General features: G+C 47.2%; 5 protein-coding genes across 5 annotated transcripts; 2 read left to right on the plus strand and 3 right to left on the minus strand.

The window, feature by feature from the left end:
* Positions 1-225: 225 nt before the first annotated feature.
* Positions 226-2,691, minus strand: HD556DRAFT_1433701 (uncharacterized protein; the record flags this gene model as incomplete). The annotated part of the gene is made up of 11 exons (XM_041305245.1): positions 226-387; positions 752-1,005; positions 1,057-1,180; positions 1,230-1,338; positions 1,386-1,556; positions 1,600-1,714; positions 1,799-1,818; positions 1,971-2,059; positions 2,111-2,155; positions 2,212-2,398; positions 2,456-2,691. The coding sequence occupies 11 exons, from the start codon at positions 2,689-2,691 to the stop codon at positions 226-228; spliced, it is 1,512 nt and encodes a 503-aa protein (XP_041156448.1).
* Positions 2,692-4,982: 2,291 nt separating this feature from the next.
* On the minus strand, positions 4,983-5,445 carry HD556DRAFT_1433702 (cyclin-dependent kinase regulatory subunit; the record flags this gene model as incomplete). Its single annotated transcript, XM_041305246.1, has 3 exons — positions 4,983-5,089; positions 5,147-5,340; positions 5,399-5,445. 3 exons carry the CDS (start codon positions 5,443-5,445, stop codon positions 4,983-4,985), a joined length of 348 nt encoding a protein of 115 aa, XP_041156449.1.
* A 257-nt stretch (positions 5,446-5,702) lies between these two features.
* Positions 5,703-12,118, plus strand: HD556DRAFT_1446994 (uncharacterized protein; the record flags this gene model as incomplete). The annotated part of the gene is made up of 36 exons (XM_041307183.1): positions 5,703-5,817; positions 5,865-6,074; positions 6,133-6,291; positions 6,348-6,415; positions 6,467-6,490; positions 6,536-6,545; positions 6,596-6,708; positions 6,763-6,823; positions 6,870-6,942; positions 7,000-7,092; positions 7,141-7,192; positions 7,245-7,424; positions 7,483-7,654; positions 7,706-7,793; positions 7,841-7,875; positions 7,926-8,038; positions 8,094-8,118; positions 8,169-8,266; positions 8,322-8,337; positions 8,396-8,772; positions 8,824-8,844; positions 8,891-8,938; positions 8,990-9,015; positions 9,066-9,102; positions 9,152-9,241; positions 9,291-9,399; positions 9,451-9,511; positions 9,562-9,639; positions 9,687-9,693; positions 9,866-10,131; positions 10,181-10,268; positions 10,321-10,416; positions 10,461-10,732; positions 10,785-10,829; positions 10,883-11,615; positions 11,663-12,118. 36 exons carry the CDS (start codon positions 5,703-5,705, stop codon positions 12,116-12,118), a joined length of 4,515 nt encoding a protein of 1,504 aa, XP_041156450.1.
* A 22-nt stretch (positions 12,119-12,140) lies between these two features.
* HD556DRAFT_781033 (inner membrane protein import complex subunit Tim54-domain-containing protein) lies at positions 12,141-13,801 on the minus strand. The gene is made up of 2 exons (XM_041311612.1): positions 13,377-13,801; positions 12,141-13,325 (listed from the first exon to the last, which is right to left on the minus strand). Exons 1-2 carry the CDS (start codon positions 13,731-13,733, stop codon positions 12,243-12,245), a joined length of 1,440 nt encoding a protein of 479 aa, XP_041156451.1. The 5' UTR covers positions 13,734-13,801; the 3' UTR covers positions 12,141-12,242.
* A 41-nt stretch (positions 13,802-13,842) lies between these two features.
* Positions 13,843-16,013, plus strand: HD556DRAFT_781145 (SKIP/SNW domain-containing protein). Its single transcript, XM_041311613.1, has 5 exons — positions 13,843-13,898; positions 13,948-14,099; positions 14,152-14,216; positions 14,268-14,867; positions 14,926-16,013. The coding sequence occupies exons 1-5, from the start codon at positions 13,882-13,884 to the stop codon at positions 15,778-15,780; spliced, it is 1,689 nt and encodes a 562-aa protein (XP_041156452.1). The 5' UTR covers positions 13,843-13,881; the 3' UTR covers positions 15,781-16,013.
* Positions 16,014-16,059: the final 46 nt, after the last annotated feature.

Here is a 16,059-nt window from a genome sequence, read left to right on the forward strand (position 1 = left end):
CTTACCAGGGCGTACGTACGGGCCACCCTGACGAATTGTCTAGATATTCTGAATAAAGGGAGACATCTCCTCAATGACGATCATGTATTACAAGTCCCGCATGCACACTCGAAAATGAATGTGTTTAGCGAATGTAGTGTCGATGGTGTCCTTTCCTATTAGAACAAAACAAATTTCACACGCTGCAAACATTGTACGTATACATGTAGCATTGGAACGCACGACTCAGTTGAAATGCATGTTGACAAGAGTATTAGGGACGTTCACGTTCACACCTGGGTGCACCCGCACACCCTTGGCAACACTTTCCTCCTTCTTACTTACACTGGCGAAGGAGTTTGCATTGAGTCTCCTTTTGTTACTCCTCTTCAAATGGGGCCGAATACCCTCGAATCCACTCATCAGCCAATGTCAAATACATTGCATTAGAATCGCCTATATACATGAACATATGCATCAACAGCGCAAAGATACTGCTCATGACTATGACATCAATACGACTTGTGGGCTCGATGATAGATTGCAACTCCTTCAGTCCATCAGTATTATGTGAAACAAAGAAGGTGCGCAAAAATAGCAAGCCAAGATATCCGATTGAGGATAGTGTATCAATTTGAAAAAAAAAGAAAGCGTACCTATTGAGACAAAAAATTCGAGTGAGGTCTGGCGTCCGACACATCCAGACACAAAATTTACTGAAAAAGCACATTCTCCTCAGCTCCATCAGCAACAAAAGTCTGGGGTCACTCACAAAGTCCCAAAGTGTTCCGAATGCAGGAATCCCAGCTTCCTTGCAACCATGTTGGATCTCAAAGTTACCCACGTAGTTGGAAGTGATGAAGACAACCTCCGCCTGCCATTGGTCGTATACCTCCTTCAAGATCTTCATGGTGGGTGGACGACCCCCACGGACTTTCGAGTCCCAAAGGAGGAGACGCTCTGGACCTATGTGCCTGTGAATGAGACCACTGATAGTTGGGCCAAATGTCTTCTCTTGATCGGAGCCTAGCAGACGCGTCAATGATATGCATAAGCCTCGGGTTCAGATTGTCGCACCGATCCAAATTGGGTACCAATAGGGAGATTGAATGCAAGTAGAAAGGGCAGCACCAAGACCAGTTCCAGTGCAGATTCGGATTCCACGCTTGTAAAGCGTCGACGTGTTGGAGACACCAGCAAACTGGAAAAAAATAGGCAATCTAATCGGAAAATCACTTTGGTCGTTTTACCTTCAGCTCGCGAGTCCAAATTTTTTTAGGCGGGTCGTTGACCAGTCCCTTAGTGAAATCGCCTTGCACGCCGCAGATAAGGTAGTGGTGCTTTTCATGGGTACCCTCGCTGCAAAGAGTCAGCAGTATTGCATAGCGACGACACTGAAGACTTACGAGATGATACCGAAAGCGTGATATTCCTTGACAGCCGAGCGACTGATGCGAGCAAGCAGACCCTGTTGCATACCACGCTCGAAGCGGAGAACAGCGACTTTCGGAGAGGGAAGTTCGACCTCGACCTCGACGTGTCGCGTGCAAATCCAAGGCAGAACAATGCCGGAACAGCTGTCACCAATCCAATTGAGAAGCCAGGCAAAGCAATACTTACAAGATAGACATTCCGACCGTGTACCAGAAAGCCTGCTGTTGGACGACGTATCTTCCGACGTGGTCGAACTTCCCGTCTGCAGTGTCATAGGCATTGGTCAGGATGGCGTATACCCCTTCAAAAATTAGTACGGTCGTGAGCTTATCTACATTATGGTTGAACCTACAGGTCATGCACAAGGAAGTCTATCCGAAGAAACGATGATTCAGCTCGAATACGCTGGGTGCCGACGTCAAAAGGCTGCGATGAACGACCGAAAAGAATGCTCACTTGTGGTGCGTGTTACGCACCCACGGAAGACCAGCGCAGAGGGTGATGAACAGCATGACTGAGGTGATCACCCCGAAGGCAAGTATAGAGAGTCGTTAAACATATGCTTCGTCTTGGATTGATGCACGACCATGAGGACTATCCAAGCTACGCCGGAGATTGCACATCCGCTGTGGATACCACCGAGATGCTGTAAAGAAACGTCAGCTCCCTGAAATCGCCATTTGGAGTTCAAAGTGACCTGCAAAGTGGAGGTACACGCAAGGCGGAACCATAGAGGAGTCCACTATAACAGAAAACACATCAACACCGATTGAAATATTAAACATGCATGGGACAGACCTTGGCGAAGAAGGTGTTGACGAACAAATACAAGCAATGGCCGAATATCTCGTTACGCACAAGAATTGCAACGTTCAAATTACCGAGGACCAAAGCACCAGGATATCTTGCAGCGTATGGCCATTTTCCAGCAATCGCAAAGCCAATTCCAACGAAATTGACTACGAACACGACGGTGAAAAAACGCCTTAATGAATCAGGAGGGTGAGTATTGGACCACATGTGTTGTTGTATAATACCATACCTATACGCATTGTACCAGAGGACCCAGAGGACCCACAAGGGCGTACTCTTCTTTGCTGATTTCGCAGGGGCTGGCGGCGGCTTAGCGACATCTTGGGGAGTAACAGGCACATCTTTCTCAAGAGACTGCACGTCGAATACCTCGATGTCTACTGCGTTCTTCTCGTGCTTGACGAAATTGGCGAGTTGAGGAGAATGAATATCTAGTGTCCCTTTCTCTGCATCCGAGGCAGACATCACGTGACCTACAATCGCCCTCGAAGCCTGAAGTTTTAGACATTGAGTTTAAGTAGAATTCTTTTTATCATCTCGAGATTGCGGGTCTCCTTTCCATCATTTTTAAAATAAGGTAACTTGTAAGAAAGACTATCTACTATGCTCTTTCCGTGATAATTCATCACAGCCCTCCGGCCGGGCTATCCAGGACCCGTTATCTCTTGTCCACCTGCCTGGTTTTGGCGTTACATAATTGTCCCACTCACTAGTACTGCAATGGATGGATCAACGTGCCACACTGCAGTCCAACTTACGAACACAATATTTAATTATTTGATAGGCCTGGTCAAATCTAAATGTCGGCCGTTCTCTCTTACGGCGGACCACCTTTCCTGATTTGACCACTAGCTACGCGTTGGTGGGCCGTGGCTACACCATTTCCTAGTAAACCTTTCCATGCAGGCTCCATTTTCCCCCCAAGTCTTTTGAATATTCCAATATAATAAGTCTCATTAGTATCAAGAGTTCTGCATGTAAAATCACTTAAACTACTCAAAGTTTGCCTGAGTAAAACAGACGCCTGGTAGACTATGAATAAAAGGTTTAGGAATGTCACATGGAAGGTTTAGCTGGTGTACTAGCTATATACAGCGAGGATTACGAGGATACTCTGCGGCAAAATTCAGACTGGCGTACTAAAACGTCTCGCGGGTAGTGGCCAAGTCAGAACTCGGGAAAGGCTTAGTTAGACCTCACCGGGGTCCGCGTGAGTAATTTACGAGTCGATTTGACAATGTCATTTTAGAATGGACCAGGCCTTTTAGGATGGTCTTCCCATTGTGTCACGAATGCCGGTGTCCAGATTGTGTTTACTCAGGGTTGTTCTTCGGAACCGAGTAAGGTTCGAATGATAACAGGGTACGAGAGTGCAGGCTGTATGCATTTTGAGAAAATTGCTGAACGGTTTATAGTTGGCTTGCATTCAAGTTTTATTGTGTATAGTACTTGACGAAAGCTGGTAGACATCTGACCGGGAAGAGACTGCATTAGTGATAGTACGCCGGGACGGGTTGGGGTATACGAGAGCTCAGCGCTCAGCCTGAGAGCGTGCGGAAATACATACAGAAGTTTCCATACGCCGCAGTGACACGCTGTGTGATTTTCTCGTTTTCAGTCTAGTTTTCCTGAAATAGATGACCCCAGACTCGTAGTGCTCAACATGTTCGCTTCAGCTGTAATGTTACAGCCGCATCGCCGAGTGGTAAACCTCAGCAGTCTTGTTATGTAGAGATGCTACCAATGTATAATCAATTTTGTAATTCCATTGAGAAATAAAGGGAAATATCTCCTGGGCCACTGTGACGGGGGGCTAGTATTTGCGGCGGGGTACTGTGTCATATATTGCAAATTTACACACCTCTTGACAACATCCATTTTTTTGTTACGGCTTGCTGTGTATATCTCCAGCGCATTCGAGTCGATGCGTATGCATTGTAATAGACAACTTCGCGTCGAGAGTCGCATGTTACGGTCACAAAGTGACTTATGAATTTGTATATTCAGAATTCGAGCGCAGTGCGCCTACGCCGCATCTGCGAAAGTGTTTTGTTTCGTTGAACATAGGAGCATGACATTCCCTACCTTATCCACAGACTCGCTATCAACAGCATAAAAAGCAACGCAGCGATAACTGAACCTCCTACCAAAATCTGCGGATCCGGAAACGAAACTTCAAGCGAAAGATGCCTGAATATTAATGTTCACTGACTGAACTAGCAGATACTGGAGCGCACCTATCAAGCCGATCATTTAACGAAACAAAGAGCTCAAAGCTGCACGCACGTCAACCATTGGGTACGATAACGCCAGTCTAGTGACATGGATCAAAAGGTTCTTGAAAATCTTTGTAGTGTTTAAACACGAGAAGGATGTGGAATCCTATCATTCACGAGACTGCCGAGTTCACCGAGTCACCAAAGTAGCACCGGGGCGCTCAATGTAGTTTTAGATAACCTCGGTTTCCCGCTAGTAAGTTGATTGATGATGAATTGCACAAGGTAATAGAGAGCTCTGAAGTGCCGCATACCACAGTATAAGCACGTTCATAGCCTCACTGATAAACCTGAATATCGTGCTAAGTGAGACTACTTGATGGTTTAAGAGGAAGCACCATAACGGACATAAGCCCGGAAATGCCACCGCAAACAACGGATACAATGTATCGGAAACGCACTGGATAATACTGAAGAAACTGCAAAGAAAGCGATGCAAGACAAGCGAAAGAACGAAATGCCGGAGCCAAGAACAGCATGCTACTTTTTCCTCGCATTGGCTTGTCTCGCAGCTGGAGCAGGTTGCGGCTGCGTGGGGAGTCCGTAGTTCTTCGCACGACGGAAAAGAAGGACATGTGGCTCTGGGGCTAATTACTTCTTGTCAGGGAATGGCATCCTTGACTTCATTTGAAATGACTACTTGCCATGTACTTCATAGTGCTCCCAGCCGAGGCTCTGAGTAATGCCGATCCCTCTCCACTCCGCTTCCGATAGTAGACGAAGAGTGCCTACTTTGTCGTCAAAGAACTCTTTCGGAACAAGTTTGAGTAACGGTTTCGGTAGGATGACGTGACGGTATTCATAAAAGTCATCAGAGTAGCGATCAGAATAGTGGATCCTGTATGTCAAAATTAGCCACATGAGCGTATCGTAACAGAAGAAACATTACGGCTAACTTTTCGATATACTCCTCAATCTTGTTGGCAAGTTGGCGATCAGCCATTGAGAAAAAAAGGGTATTGAACAGAGAATGAGTTCTAGAAACACGTCTATGAGATAAGTACAACGTTGATCGAGATTCGAGAAAGAGTGTTGTGTGACAGACGTGACAAGATTTGATTTCTGTCCACACGTGCAGTCGCGTTCGTGACATGTCACGCGTTGCTCTCTTGCATCGTATCCATCAACATTGATATCACTAGTACTATCGGCTTAATGCAACAATTTCGCAGGTGGCCTCTGATACACCAGGCATCGGGGATGCTTCCTCCACAGTACGCCATAAATTCCCTTGATACTTACGCTGACGTCGTACTACACCGCAGACAACACCAACACTATTACGATGATTTTGCTAGGTCTGGGGACGAATTTGGTGGGTATATGCGCGCAAATATTCTTCGAGGATATTATATTTTTTAGACTCTTCTCCGTCTCCACCGGAACGCATCAACAACCGTGCTCGAGCCTTTGCAAGTCATCCGTCAACCAGCCATGCATTTTACTCAGGTGCTGCACAACCTTATTGGGAAGACTATGGAAGCGTTACTCCCGAATACACACCAAGCCCTGTCAATTATACTGTTGTGCAGACCCAGAATCAGGCCCACCATGATGTTCCACAGAGAATTCGTCAGTCTTTCCATGTGCATCGTCGTCCTTTGTTATAATCAACATGGATCCATCTTAGACCACCCATACCAGTACTCTGGAGAAACTCACTATGGAAACTCCAATAAAATTACAAACAATTTCGAGTCTAATTACGGCACCTTGTGTAATGATAGGCCTGGTGGTCATACGCAACAGAAACCCCAACCAGTGCGGTTGCGCCCTGTTTCCGAACTTCGTAGGAATATTCACCGTTGCCTACTACTAGTCTCTAACCTTAACTTGGTGGGACAGCGGATATGTTTCGCAGCATCTTCAAGTTTGGTGTTTTCAACGCTATTCAGTCGACCTGCTTTGATGCAGTAAGATTTATGAAGCTTCATTCAGATTTCTTCAGACTTGATTTTTCTTAGGTACTTCACTCGAATGAGAATATGGTGCGTTATTCTTATCACTTGAGATGTCTCTAAACAGGCATGCAGGTTATTAGCGGTAGGTGTGGTCACTCTTCTCGACGTACTTCGGGCTTAGCTAGTGTGTAGCGCCCACTGGAAGTGGCAAGACTGTTATTTTTGAATTGAGCATTATCCGCATGGTCACCGATCCTTCGAGCACAAACGAAGCCACTAAATGCGTCTATGTCGCCCCAACTAAGGTAAAGTTGTGTTACTCTTGCACCCACTTGAAGCCGTTTTACAGGTTAATACAGGCCCTCTGTACGGAAAAATACAAGGAATGGACCGCCAAATTTGGCAGTCTTGGGATACCCAGTATGTAACGTATTGTAGTTCAGATATGACGCGTTCTAAGAGTTAGGTTGTGAGCTCACGGGCGACACTGTAGTCTTCGGCAAGGGCGTGTGGGGTGACGCCAAGAACGCTAGAATCATGTAAGTCTAGCCATCGTATTGTTTGATGATTCTGATGTGTAACTTCATCTACAAAAGTGTTACTACAGCACGTTTCCAGTCTGCTCATGTTTTGAAAACACTGCTTACAATATCTCAGGCCGAGAAGTGGGATAGTCTCACAAGAAACTGGTAAAACATTTTTGTTGTGACAGTAGCATACGCTCACACTCATTTCAGGGATGATCATAGTCGTATATTATCTCAGATCAAACTTTTTCTTGTGGACGAGGTGAGTCTGTTGTCGAGATTTCCCCGCTAGAAAACATTCAAGGGCTGGTCAGGTTCACATCCTCAACGAATCTCGCGGCAGCACCCTAGAAGTCGTTGTCTCTCGTATGAAGGCAAGAGGATTCGATGTTAGATTCCTTCTTGTATCGGCAACAGTCCCGAACATCGAAGATGTTGCAAGCTGGATTGGGAGTAATCATGCGTCTAGTGATGATCCCGGTCAAATATTTCAGGTAATCAAATCAAGGCTCGTCTGGTTTTGTGCATAGTTCATGCTAATGAACAATACAGTTTGGTGACGAATATCGGTCCTGTAAACTCACTCGGTTTGTTTATGGCGTGGTCAAGCCGAAAGGTCAGAATGACTTTGCATATGCGCATACTCTTGATACCCGCCTATTCACCGTTTTACAACAACACGCCGTTGACAAACCAATTCTCGTGTTCTGTCCGACGAGAAAAGGTACGACATCGTGATTACTAGTCACATCTACTACTATCAGGCATTCTGTAGGGACCATCACAACCGCCAGGCAATTGGCTAAAGAATATGAAGAAACCATGAAGGCGAAACGGCTGCTCCCGTGGAGCATGCCTTTGCAGTGAGCGATAAGACATTAAACAAGACAAGATATTCATGAATGGTTAGGATTGACCAGACTTTCCATGACAAAGATCTCGCTCGTGAGCACTGCACGGTAGGAAATATTGTTACTGGTACTCATCACTTGTAGCTCTGGCTGCTTTGGGAATCGGCGTGCATCATGCTGGACTCACTATCGACGACAGGAAGACCATCGAAGACCTGTATCTGCGTAAAGTATTACGAGTTCTTCTGGCTACGTCGGTGAATACTGGGATCTGTTCTCTCCTCTATTGAGTGTTACTAATATCACGCAAAGACTTTAGCGGTCGGAGTCAACTTGCGTAAGGTATCATCCGTCGGTAGTCTTCGGCCACACTGATCCTACTTTCAGCTGCCCATCTGGTCGTCATAAAGGGCGTTAAACTATATCAAAACGGCGAATCCAAAGAGTACTCGGATCTCGATGTTATGCAGATGATGGGACGAGCGGTGCGCACTCAATTTACGACCTATTTATCAGTTGATTCTGATGTTGTGATGATAGGGTCGCCCACAATTTGGTACCTATTTTTGCATTCTGCACTTTTTTTTTGTTGACGTTTCTCGTCCTGCACTCAGATACTGAAGGAGTTGCTATCATTTTATGTGAAACTGAACTCGAGAGGAAATATCGCGATCTCGTTCAGGGTACCACACCTCTGGAGAGTAGTCTGCACACAAATTTGACCGAGCACCTAAACTCTGAAATTGGTCTGGGAACTATTTCCGACGTCAAGACAGCACAGGAATGGCTTCTCCGCTCATTCCTCTATCGCCGAATACAAAAGAATCCACAGCACTATAATATCGGAAAAGACGACCGCCAGTCTTGGCAGGACAAGGTGGACAGCATTGTGATGGACAGTATCGAGCAGCTACGGGAAACCGAGTTGGTCACTTATTCAGCGCGCAATGGAGAGCTGAGTTCTACTGAATTTGGCGATATTATGAGCAAGGTGAAGTGTTTTCTCTGCTGTGTGTGGCATACAATCTGACAGCCTACGAAGTTCTACATTCGTCGTGGGACGGTGAGATTTTCGCACCATTTAACGGCACATTCCTGATCATGAATAGATGAAGGCAATCTTGGACCTCTCTCCAACTGCATCTTTGCGCGATATTGTAAGCTAATGGGCATTCTTCAGCGATGATCTAATGGAATCATGGTGACAGCTTGAGATGATATCCACCTCGGAGGAGTAAGTTTTAACAGCTAGTTTGACCTCGCGGCACGAACTGTTTTATACAGATTATCCGACCTCAAATTACGAAGTGGTGAAAAACAGGTAAGGAATGTGAAGCATGAATGTCATTGCTGAGGTCCACCATTTTTAGGTATATGAGAAAATCAGGCGCCATAATGATATTCGGTTCGCAGTCAAAAAAATTCAAGGCACGAGTGACAAAGTGTTCTTGCTTATGCAGGTAGCTGTTGTATTCACACCTGCCTGTGCTTCAAATGACGTCCTTGAAGGCGGTTTTAGGCGGTCTACCCTTAAATAGTGCCGAATACAGAAACGGGGAGAGTCAACCATGCCTTGAGGCATTATCGGTTTTTCGTCATGTTAGCCGGATTGCCTTAGGTAAAGTTTCCTCTCTAAAGTTGCATTAATTCCTCGACCTGAACATCCCAGCGGTTGCGGAAGTTGCCATCATAAAGAAGAACGGAGCGCAAGTGAAGCACGGACTGGAATTGTACGTTTGCTGTGGCTGGCATCTTTAGATGGCTGAAAAGAATCGTCTAGAGTGCGTTGTCTTCGTGCCAAGGCATGGGAAGATAGACCGATTGTCCTGAAACAATTAGAATATATCGGCGAAAAATCGTCAGTGAATTGCCTTTCCATGTGCTCTACTCACATCGGTCCTGCAGAATCAAGGTAGAGATCTGAAACAACTCATCTTAATCGGACTACAAGCACCAGCATAAGTAGATATTGGCCGAGAATCACATAACCTCAATTCCCAAGTTACGAAGCACCAGCCCATCGAGACTCGAAGAGGTGAAACCTCGTAACTGGGCGATACTATAACAAGCTAACTTCCAGCTAGCTCCTCAATCGCAGATCCCCCTTTGGTTCTGAAGTTTTGTTGGCTGCTAACGAGCTACCGAGTTACTTCCTCACCTTGACGGAAGTGAAGGTTTCGCCTAGCGATGGGAAATGTCCAGTAGATATCGAACTCTCCGTTGAATGTGGCCTCCTCTTGGACAAGAGAGCCTCTATGGGGTCCAAGAAACATAAGAGGGGTGGATTCGATATGACAACTCTTCTCACCATTACCTCCGATTTCGTGTTCATTGACTTTCGCCGTATCTCGTGCGTTTTATACTATCAATGTGGAGTGTCACTAAAATCAATGCCTTAGGACGAAGGTACTGAGGGAAGGGAAATCCTTCGTAATCAACGCGCAGCTTACCAGACCGAGTCAGACCATCAACGTCTCGATCTCTTCAGTCAGCAGGGAGTACTAATATCGCGAGCATATTGGCTAATTCATACAATTAGGAAAAGATCGCTGGGGTTACCGTAACTGAGAGCTTCAAGCCTTCCTTACCCACAAACAGATATCCAACGCTCAATACTCGCCCGATGACTTCTTTGGTAAGCAAAATGCAGATCGCATTACATGGACTCACTTCTCGAAGGAAATGGATTTGGAAGGGCTGGAAGATGTTGCCGACTTTTGGGATATGGGACCTGATGACGATGACGAATTGAATCTCCCCATTAAGGATCTCACTCGACCCCGTAGCCCGCTGCAAAGCAACACATCAGCACAAAAGAGTATCAACCCTCACAAAGAGAAGACAATGAAATCTGTCTCGCGTCCTACAGTGAAGGGGGATGGTCTGAGTACAGCCAATACGCCCGTGCAGGACGACGCACAGCCTAAAAAACGCTCAGACGGGAAATATAAGTGAGTCGTTTCTATTGTTATCTGGTTGCTTAATACCGACATAAAATCACAGCTGTAATCACACCTGCAAGGATAAATCTGCTTGCCGTCACTTTTGGTGAGTTTTTTTTTTGACTAGGCGGTTTCCTGCTGACGAGAAGTGCGCGATAGTTGCCGTGACGGGCTCACAGAACCTTCTCGCGTCCCAATAAAGAACACAAAGCCCGGCCATCTGCTGAGTTCAAAGAAAGCTCACAACTCCTCCATCGACCTGTCATCTACTGGGCCCAACAGTCGAGTTACCGCTCCGCTTGGCGACGTCCCAATTCCCAAGCGACAAAAGACAACCAAACGTGATCTAGTTCTTGAGCAACGCGACTCGCTTCATACAGGTGCTGATGCCAATGGAAAGTTCAGGCTCTCTGAAGGTCAACGGCTGAAACAAGATGCCTCAGCACTTTCGTCAAGGAAACGAAAACCAGCCCCAAACTTTGATATCGAGCTCGTCACCTTGAAGTGCTCACAGTCACCGCCCTCCTCTAAGGACATACTTAGTGACTCACAATCAGATGACGACCTTGCGAATATTTATGAGCTTCTGTGCGAAGGAAAGGATGTTCGCTCGAAGGATCACTCGAGCTCAGAGAATGGTGCGCTAGTTCGAGATGACGATTTTAACGACACCGCGATGGATGCTTTCTCCCTGACTCCCTCTCCCACTCGCAAACGGGCATGCGACCCTCTACCTCCCGATAGCTCGCCCCCTCGGAAGCGTCTGAAGGGCAATAACGCGTCATACAGGCCTTACTCCCCGAGACAGGAATCAGCGAACGACGACCGTCGTACGAAACGCTTCAAATCTTACAAGCTCTTCGGTTCCCCCTCTGCCCTACTGGCTGCAAAGGTAAAGCGTTAAAAATGCTCTTCGTCAACTGACTCCAATTATTCTAGGAGGGCGATATTCCTGTCCAGTCCACAAATTCCCATTCGCTCTTTCTTGCAGGATCCTCCAGTGTTGAGGTTGGCATCCAATCACTATCCAAGGTCTCCCAGCAACAGCCCTCTGATGACTTCTTCTTTGATGAATCTTACTTTGACATCCTGCCGGAGCCTCAACAGGCAGTGGAACCTTCTCTCCGTGAGGATAAAGAGAAGACTGGGGCGTATATTCGGGCCACAGGAATCGCACGTTCTGGCGCGGAGCTTCAGGCTACATCGCAATGTCTCCAACCTAGTAGATCCCAGCCACAATTTGGTGTACAAAACAACACGATCAACCAGCCTTACCCTCCTCCAGTCTCCTTCAGGCGAACGAACCAAGAGATAAAAGCTAAAAACGCGGCCGATGTTGATGTCCTTGCTGAATTCGAAAGTTGGTTGGAGAGTGGTGCAGTTGACATTGTATAATAATGAATTGTTATGTGTGATGGGTAGAACCTTTGTAACGTATGGGTACTTGCTGTAAGATCATTTGTATGGGGTCAATTGAGTGGATGTCAGTCAGCAGCTTGGCGCTAGCTCCTGGGTCACATCAACCAACGTCGTCTGCTCGAGGCTCGTCAAAAACCTGCAGGGCGTCGGCAAATCGTTCGTCCCATTGCACAAGCTGACCGGGTTTCACGATTTCCCAACCAGCCTCGTCGCCACGCCATCTCATCTCCTTCTTCAATCGTTCTGCACGGAGCTCTACTTCCGTTGGCGGAGGGTGACTATCCTCCTCCTTCGTAGGGGCTCGAGTGCCTCGTGCTAATGCACGTGCAGTCGATAGCTTTGCGGGCAGTGCGTCATAGTAAGTTTTGCGCGCCTTCTCTGTTTCAGACGGTGTATAAGCACCATCGTAGTAGGATTCGGCAGGAAGGTCGAAATCAAGGTCTCCTCCTTGACGTCCATCCAACTGCGACTCCTGAATTTCTGAAGCAGTAACAATCGTGTTTGCTGCTGCGAATGATCGCACGTGACTCATTATCAGAGAGTAAGCTGCTTCAGAACCAGCGCGGACTTTATGCCGCTCATTGAAGAATCCCCATAACATATTAGGAACCTGTCTGAAGCCAATGTGATTTGTGAAGGGGACGAGAAGAAGCGTTGGCAGGGTTGGTATAGTCGATGGTGGCGTGTCTAAATGTGCAGGAATGTTTGAAGTATATTGCGTGGATTTTGATGGGCTTGAAGAAGGCATCTGCAAAGGGAATAATACCGCGTTCTGCGAAGGTAGAAGGCGCGAACGGGTTGGTAGGGGCTCCCCATCCACTACCTCGGGATCTATAACAGGTTCCTCTGGCTCATCAAATCGGCCATCCGACGCCAGCTCCTGTGCGAGCATGTCTTCCCTGTCAACGCGATCCATGCTCTCCGTCCAACCGCGTTTGAGCCCCGACATGAACTCTTTCAATGTGTGCCGGCCGACGAGGACGATGCCGCCCTCGAATTCTCGCTTGCGTTTTTGTTCGAGAGTTGGCTGGTTAGGCAAAGGCATTGGACTCTGTGATGGAGGTTCGATACCAGCGTCAATACGTCGACGAGTCTTAATCTCGTCCGCAATGCGGTTTGCGAGGTCACCACTTCGGCGCCCCGAAATCATCTCATAGTCAACGGCAGCTGCTACAAAAATCGGCTACAGATAGACACAGTGAGCGTGTTTCAAATTCAAATACATAGTACGCACCTTGACGTACTTCCTGAAAAATTTCAAGCTCTTATCATGGTCCTCGTCTCCGGGCCATTTCGCGCCATATACGGTGACCTTGCGCGGTAGGTCTGTAGTACCCAGAGGTTCTTTGGCAAGATGCTCGACGCGTGAGGAATAATCCGCACGTATACGTCTACACTCTCTGCGGTCATAAACATAGTACGCGACGATAGAGCTGGTCACCGAGAGGAATATGAGCCAGTTCCGGGACGGAAGTTTGGGACGCTTGTCGAACCACGATGGTGGAATTCCAGTGTATTCGAAAGCTGCTCTTACGCCGGACTTTTGCACTTGGCTAGGTTTTGGCGCAGAATCGACATTTTGTGAGCTCATGCCCGTGCTACTGCTATGTAGCTATGTATCGAGCCGTGCTATATCTGTTAGTACAACCAAAAAAATACTGCTACACCTGCCGCCACAAACAAAGATAAACAAAACTCGTAGTGTCCGTAAGCAATTGAATTGAACGATCATCTCTGCTATGGCTGCCCTCGCTGCGTAAGTTACTTTGTGAATAATAATTAATGATGCTGACATTTTGGTACAGTCTACTTCCACTACCCGCGTATGTCCCAGTTGTTTCAGATGAAGATGAAGAAGTTCCTCAGCCTGCTCCGTCTCAATCTGTGATCACTCGCACACCAATACCGCCATACGGCCAACGGGTGGGATGGAAGCCGCTAAAATCTGACGACTTTGGTACGTATACATCTTTATCCCATGATTATGAGCCTGCTGAGCTTTTATACAGGAGATGGTGGTTCATATCCCGAATGTCATGTTGCACAATATCCATTAGACCTCGGGCGGAAGAAGGCGAGTGCTTTTTCATGCTTCTGCACTTGTTTACTAAGTCTACACCTGAAGACGGCCGCAGGCAATACTCTTGCTCTTCAAGTCGATAGCGAAGGCAATGTTCGTTATGACGTTATTGCTCACCAAGGCCAACGTTCTGGCAAATATATTCAGTCCCAATTCAAAGACCTCGTCCCTATCGCTCATCGAAAAGACCTCACGGATGAACAGCGGACGATGGAGCGCCCTTCTGAGGAGGATGTTCAAGCCACTGCGGATAGAACCCGGGCCGCTCTTGAGCAACTTGTTTCCGGAAAGATCAAGGCTGCACAACCGAAGCATGTCCCGGATGCGCAGGGAAAGACGACTTATATACGATACACACCCGGCCAGCAGAACGGAGGGGACAATGGCGCGCTTAAGCAGAGGATTATCAAAATGTCAGAGGTTGTGGAAGATCCGATGGAGCCGCCGAGGTTTAAGCATAAGAAGATTCCCAGGGGACCACCCAGTCCGCCCCCTCCTGTACTGCGGAGTCCACCAAGGAAGGCGACGGCGGCAGAGCAGAAGGAGTGGATGATCCCACCGTGTATATCCAATTGGAAGAACAACAAAGGTTTTACTATCCCACTCGACAAACGGTTGGCCGCAGACGGTCGGGGTCTTCAAGATGTCAGTAGTACTATCTCTCTTGATTTCAGGCTAATATTTTTGATTTTTTGTTTAATAGGTTCACATTAACGATAATTTTGCCAAGTTCTCAGAAGCATTGTTTGTCGCAGACAGGCATGCTCGTGAAGAAGTTCGGCAACGTGCACTCATGCAACAAAAACTTGCACAAAAAGAGAAAGAATCCAAAGAGGAAAACCTCCGCATGCTTGCACAGCGCGCCCGCCAAGAGCGCAGTGGTGTCGCACCTTCCCGACCAACAGCAGAATCTCGGGCTGCAGTCACGTCAACTCTTGCTGGCTATGGCAGCGGCAGTGAATCTTCTGCATCGGACGCTGAACCGGAAGATTCAGAAGAACAGGAAGCTCGCAAACTCCGCGACGAAATGCGTGCCGAGAAACGTCGTGAACGCGAACGCGAAATGCGGATGTCCAACATGGGCGCCGAGCAGCGTGCCAAGATGCTTGCACGGCAACAAAATCGTGATATCTCAGAGAAAATTGCGCTCGGTCTTGCCAAGCCGACCATGTCGAAAGAGAGCATGCTGGATTCAAGGCTGTTTAATCAGGAGTCGCTCAGTGGTTCGTTTGCAGATGAAGACAACTACAACTTGTACGATCGGCCGTTGTTCCACGGCTCGACAGCGGCAGCGGCGATATACAAGGCTAGGGGCAATATTGCAGAAGGCAACGACGACTCATTCGGTGGTGGGACCGAGGAAGGTATCGGTAAGGCTCTCGACAATGATCGATTTGGTCTTGGGAAGGCACGTGTTGGGTTTGAGGGAGCTGAGGATCAAGAAGTCCGTGAAGGACCTGTACAATTTGAGAAGGATACAGGGGACGTCTTCGGTCTGGATAAATTCTTGGATGAGGCAAAGTCTGGGAAAAAACGAGGTCTTGACACCGATGTGTGAGTAGGGCGCTGCACTGCTGTTGATGGTGTACTGACTTGTTTTATTCTTGGTCTCACTGCAGTGGTGGGTCGCGGAAACGACAACAACTGGAAAAGGCGTCCGACTTCTAGGCACTTGTATTCTATCGTTGTTATTCTATGTATCCTAGCATTCGCGGTTTGCTTCGCAGTTTGCATGGATCGTGCATTTATATATTTATTTCTCTTCCATTATAACTTAAAATCTATTATCGACACATATTGATGTCGTTGAAACGTTGACTCTTGACAACGTGTTGTG

Source organism: Suillus plorans (genome assembly GCF_016647745.1).
Source record: "Suillus plorans strain S12 chromosome Unknown HD556scaffold_59, whole genome shotgun sequence".
Classification (NCBI taxonomy): Eukaryota; Fungi; Basidiomycota; class Agaricomycetes; order Boletales; family Suillaceae; genus Suillus; species Suillus plorans.

What these genes read in the sequence shown, in the direction of transcription:
- HD556DRAFT_781145 (XM_041311613.1), top strand. An exon ending in GCTAAAATCTGACGACTTTG is followed by an intron (nt 14,100 to 14,151) that starts GTACGTATACAT and finishes GCTTTTATACAG; the next exon opens with GAGATGGTGGTTCATATCCC. An exon ending in ACGGTCGGGGTCTTCAAGAT is followed by an intron (nt 14,868 to 14,925) that starts GTCAGTAGTACT and finishes TTTGTTTAATAG; the next exon opens with GTTCACATTAACGATAATTT.
- HD556DRAFT_781033 (XM_041311612.1), bottom strand. Translation starts at nt 13,733, where the DNA reads ATGAGCTCACAAAATGTCGATTCTGCGCCAAAACCTAGCCAAGTGCAA. An exon ending in TTTTCAGGAAGTACGTCAAG is followed by an intron (nt 13,326 to 13,376) that starts GTGCGTACTATG and finishes GTCTATCTGTAG; the next exon opens with CCGATTTTTGTAGCAGCTGC.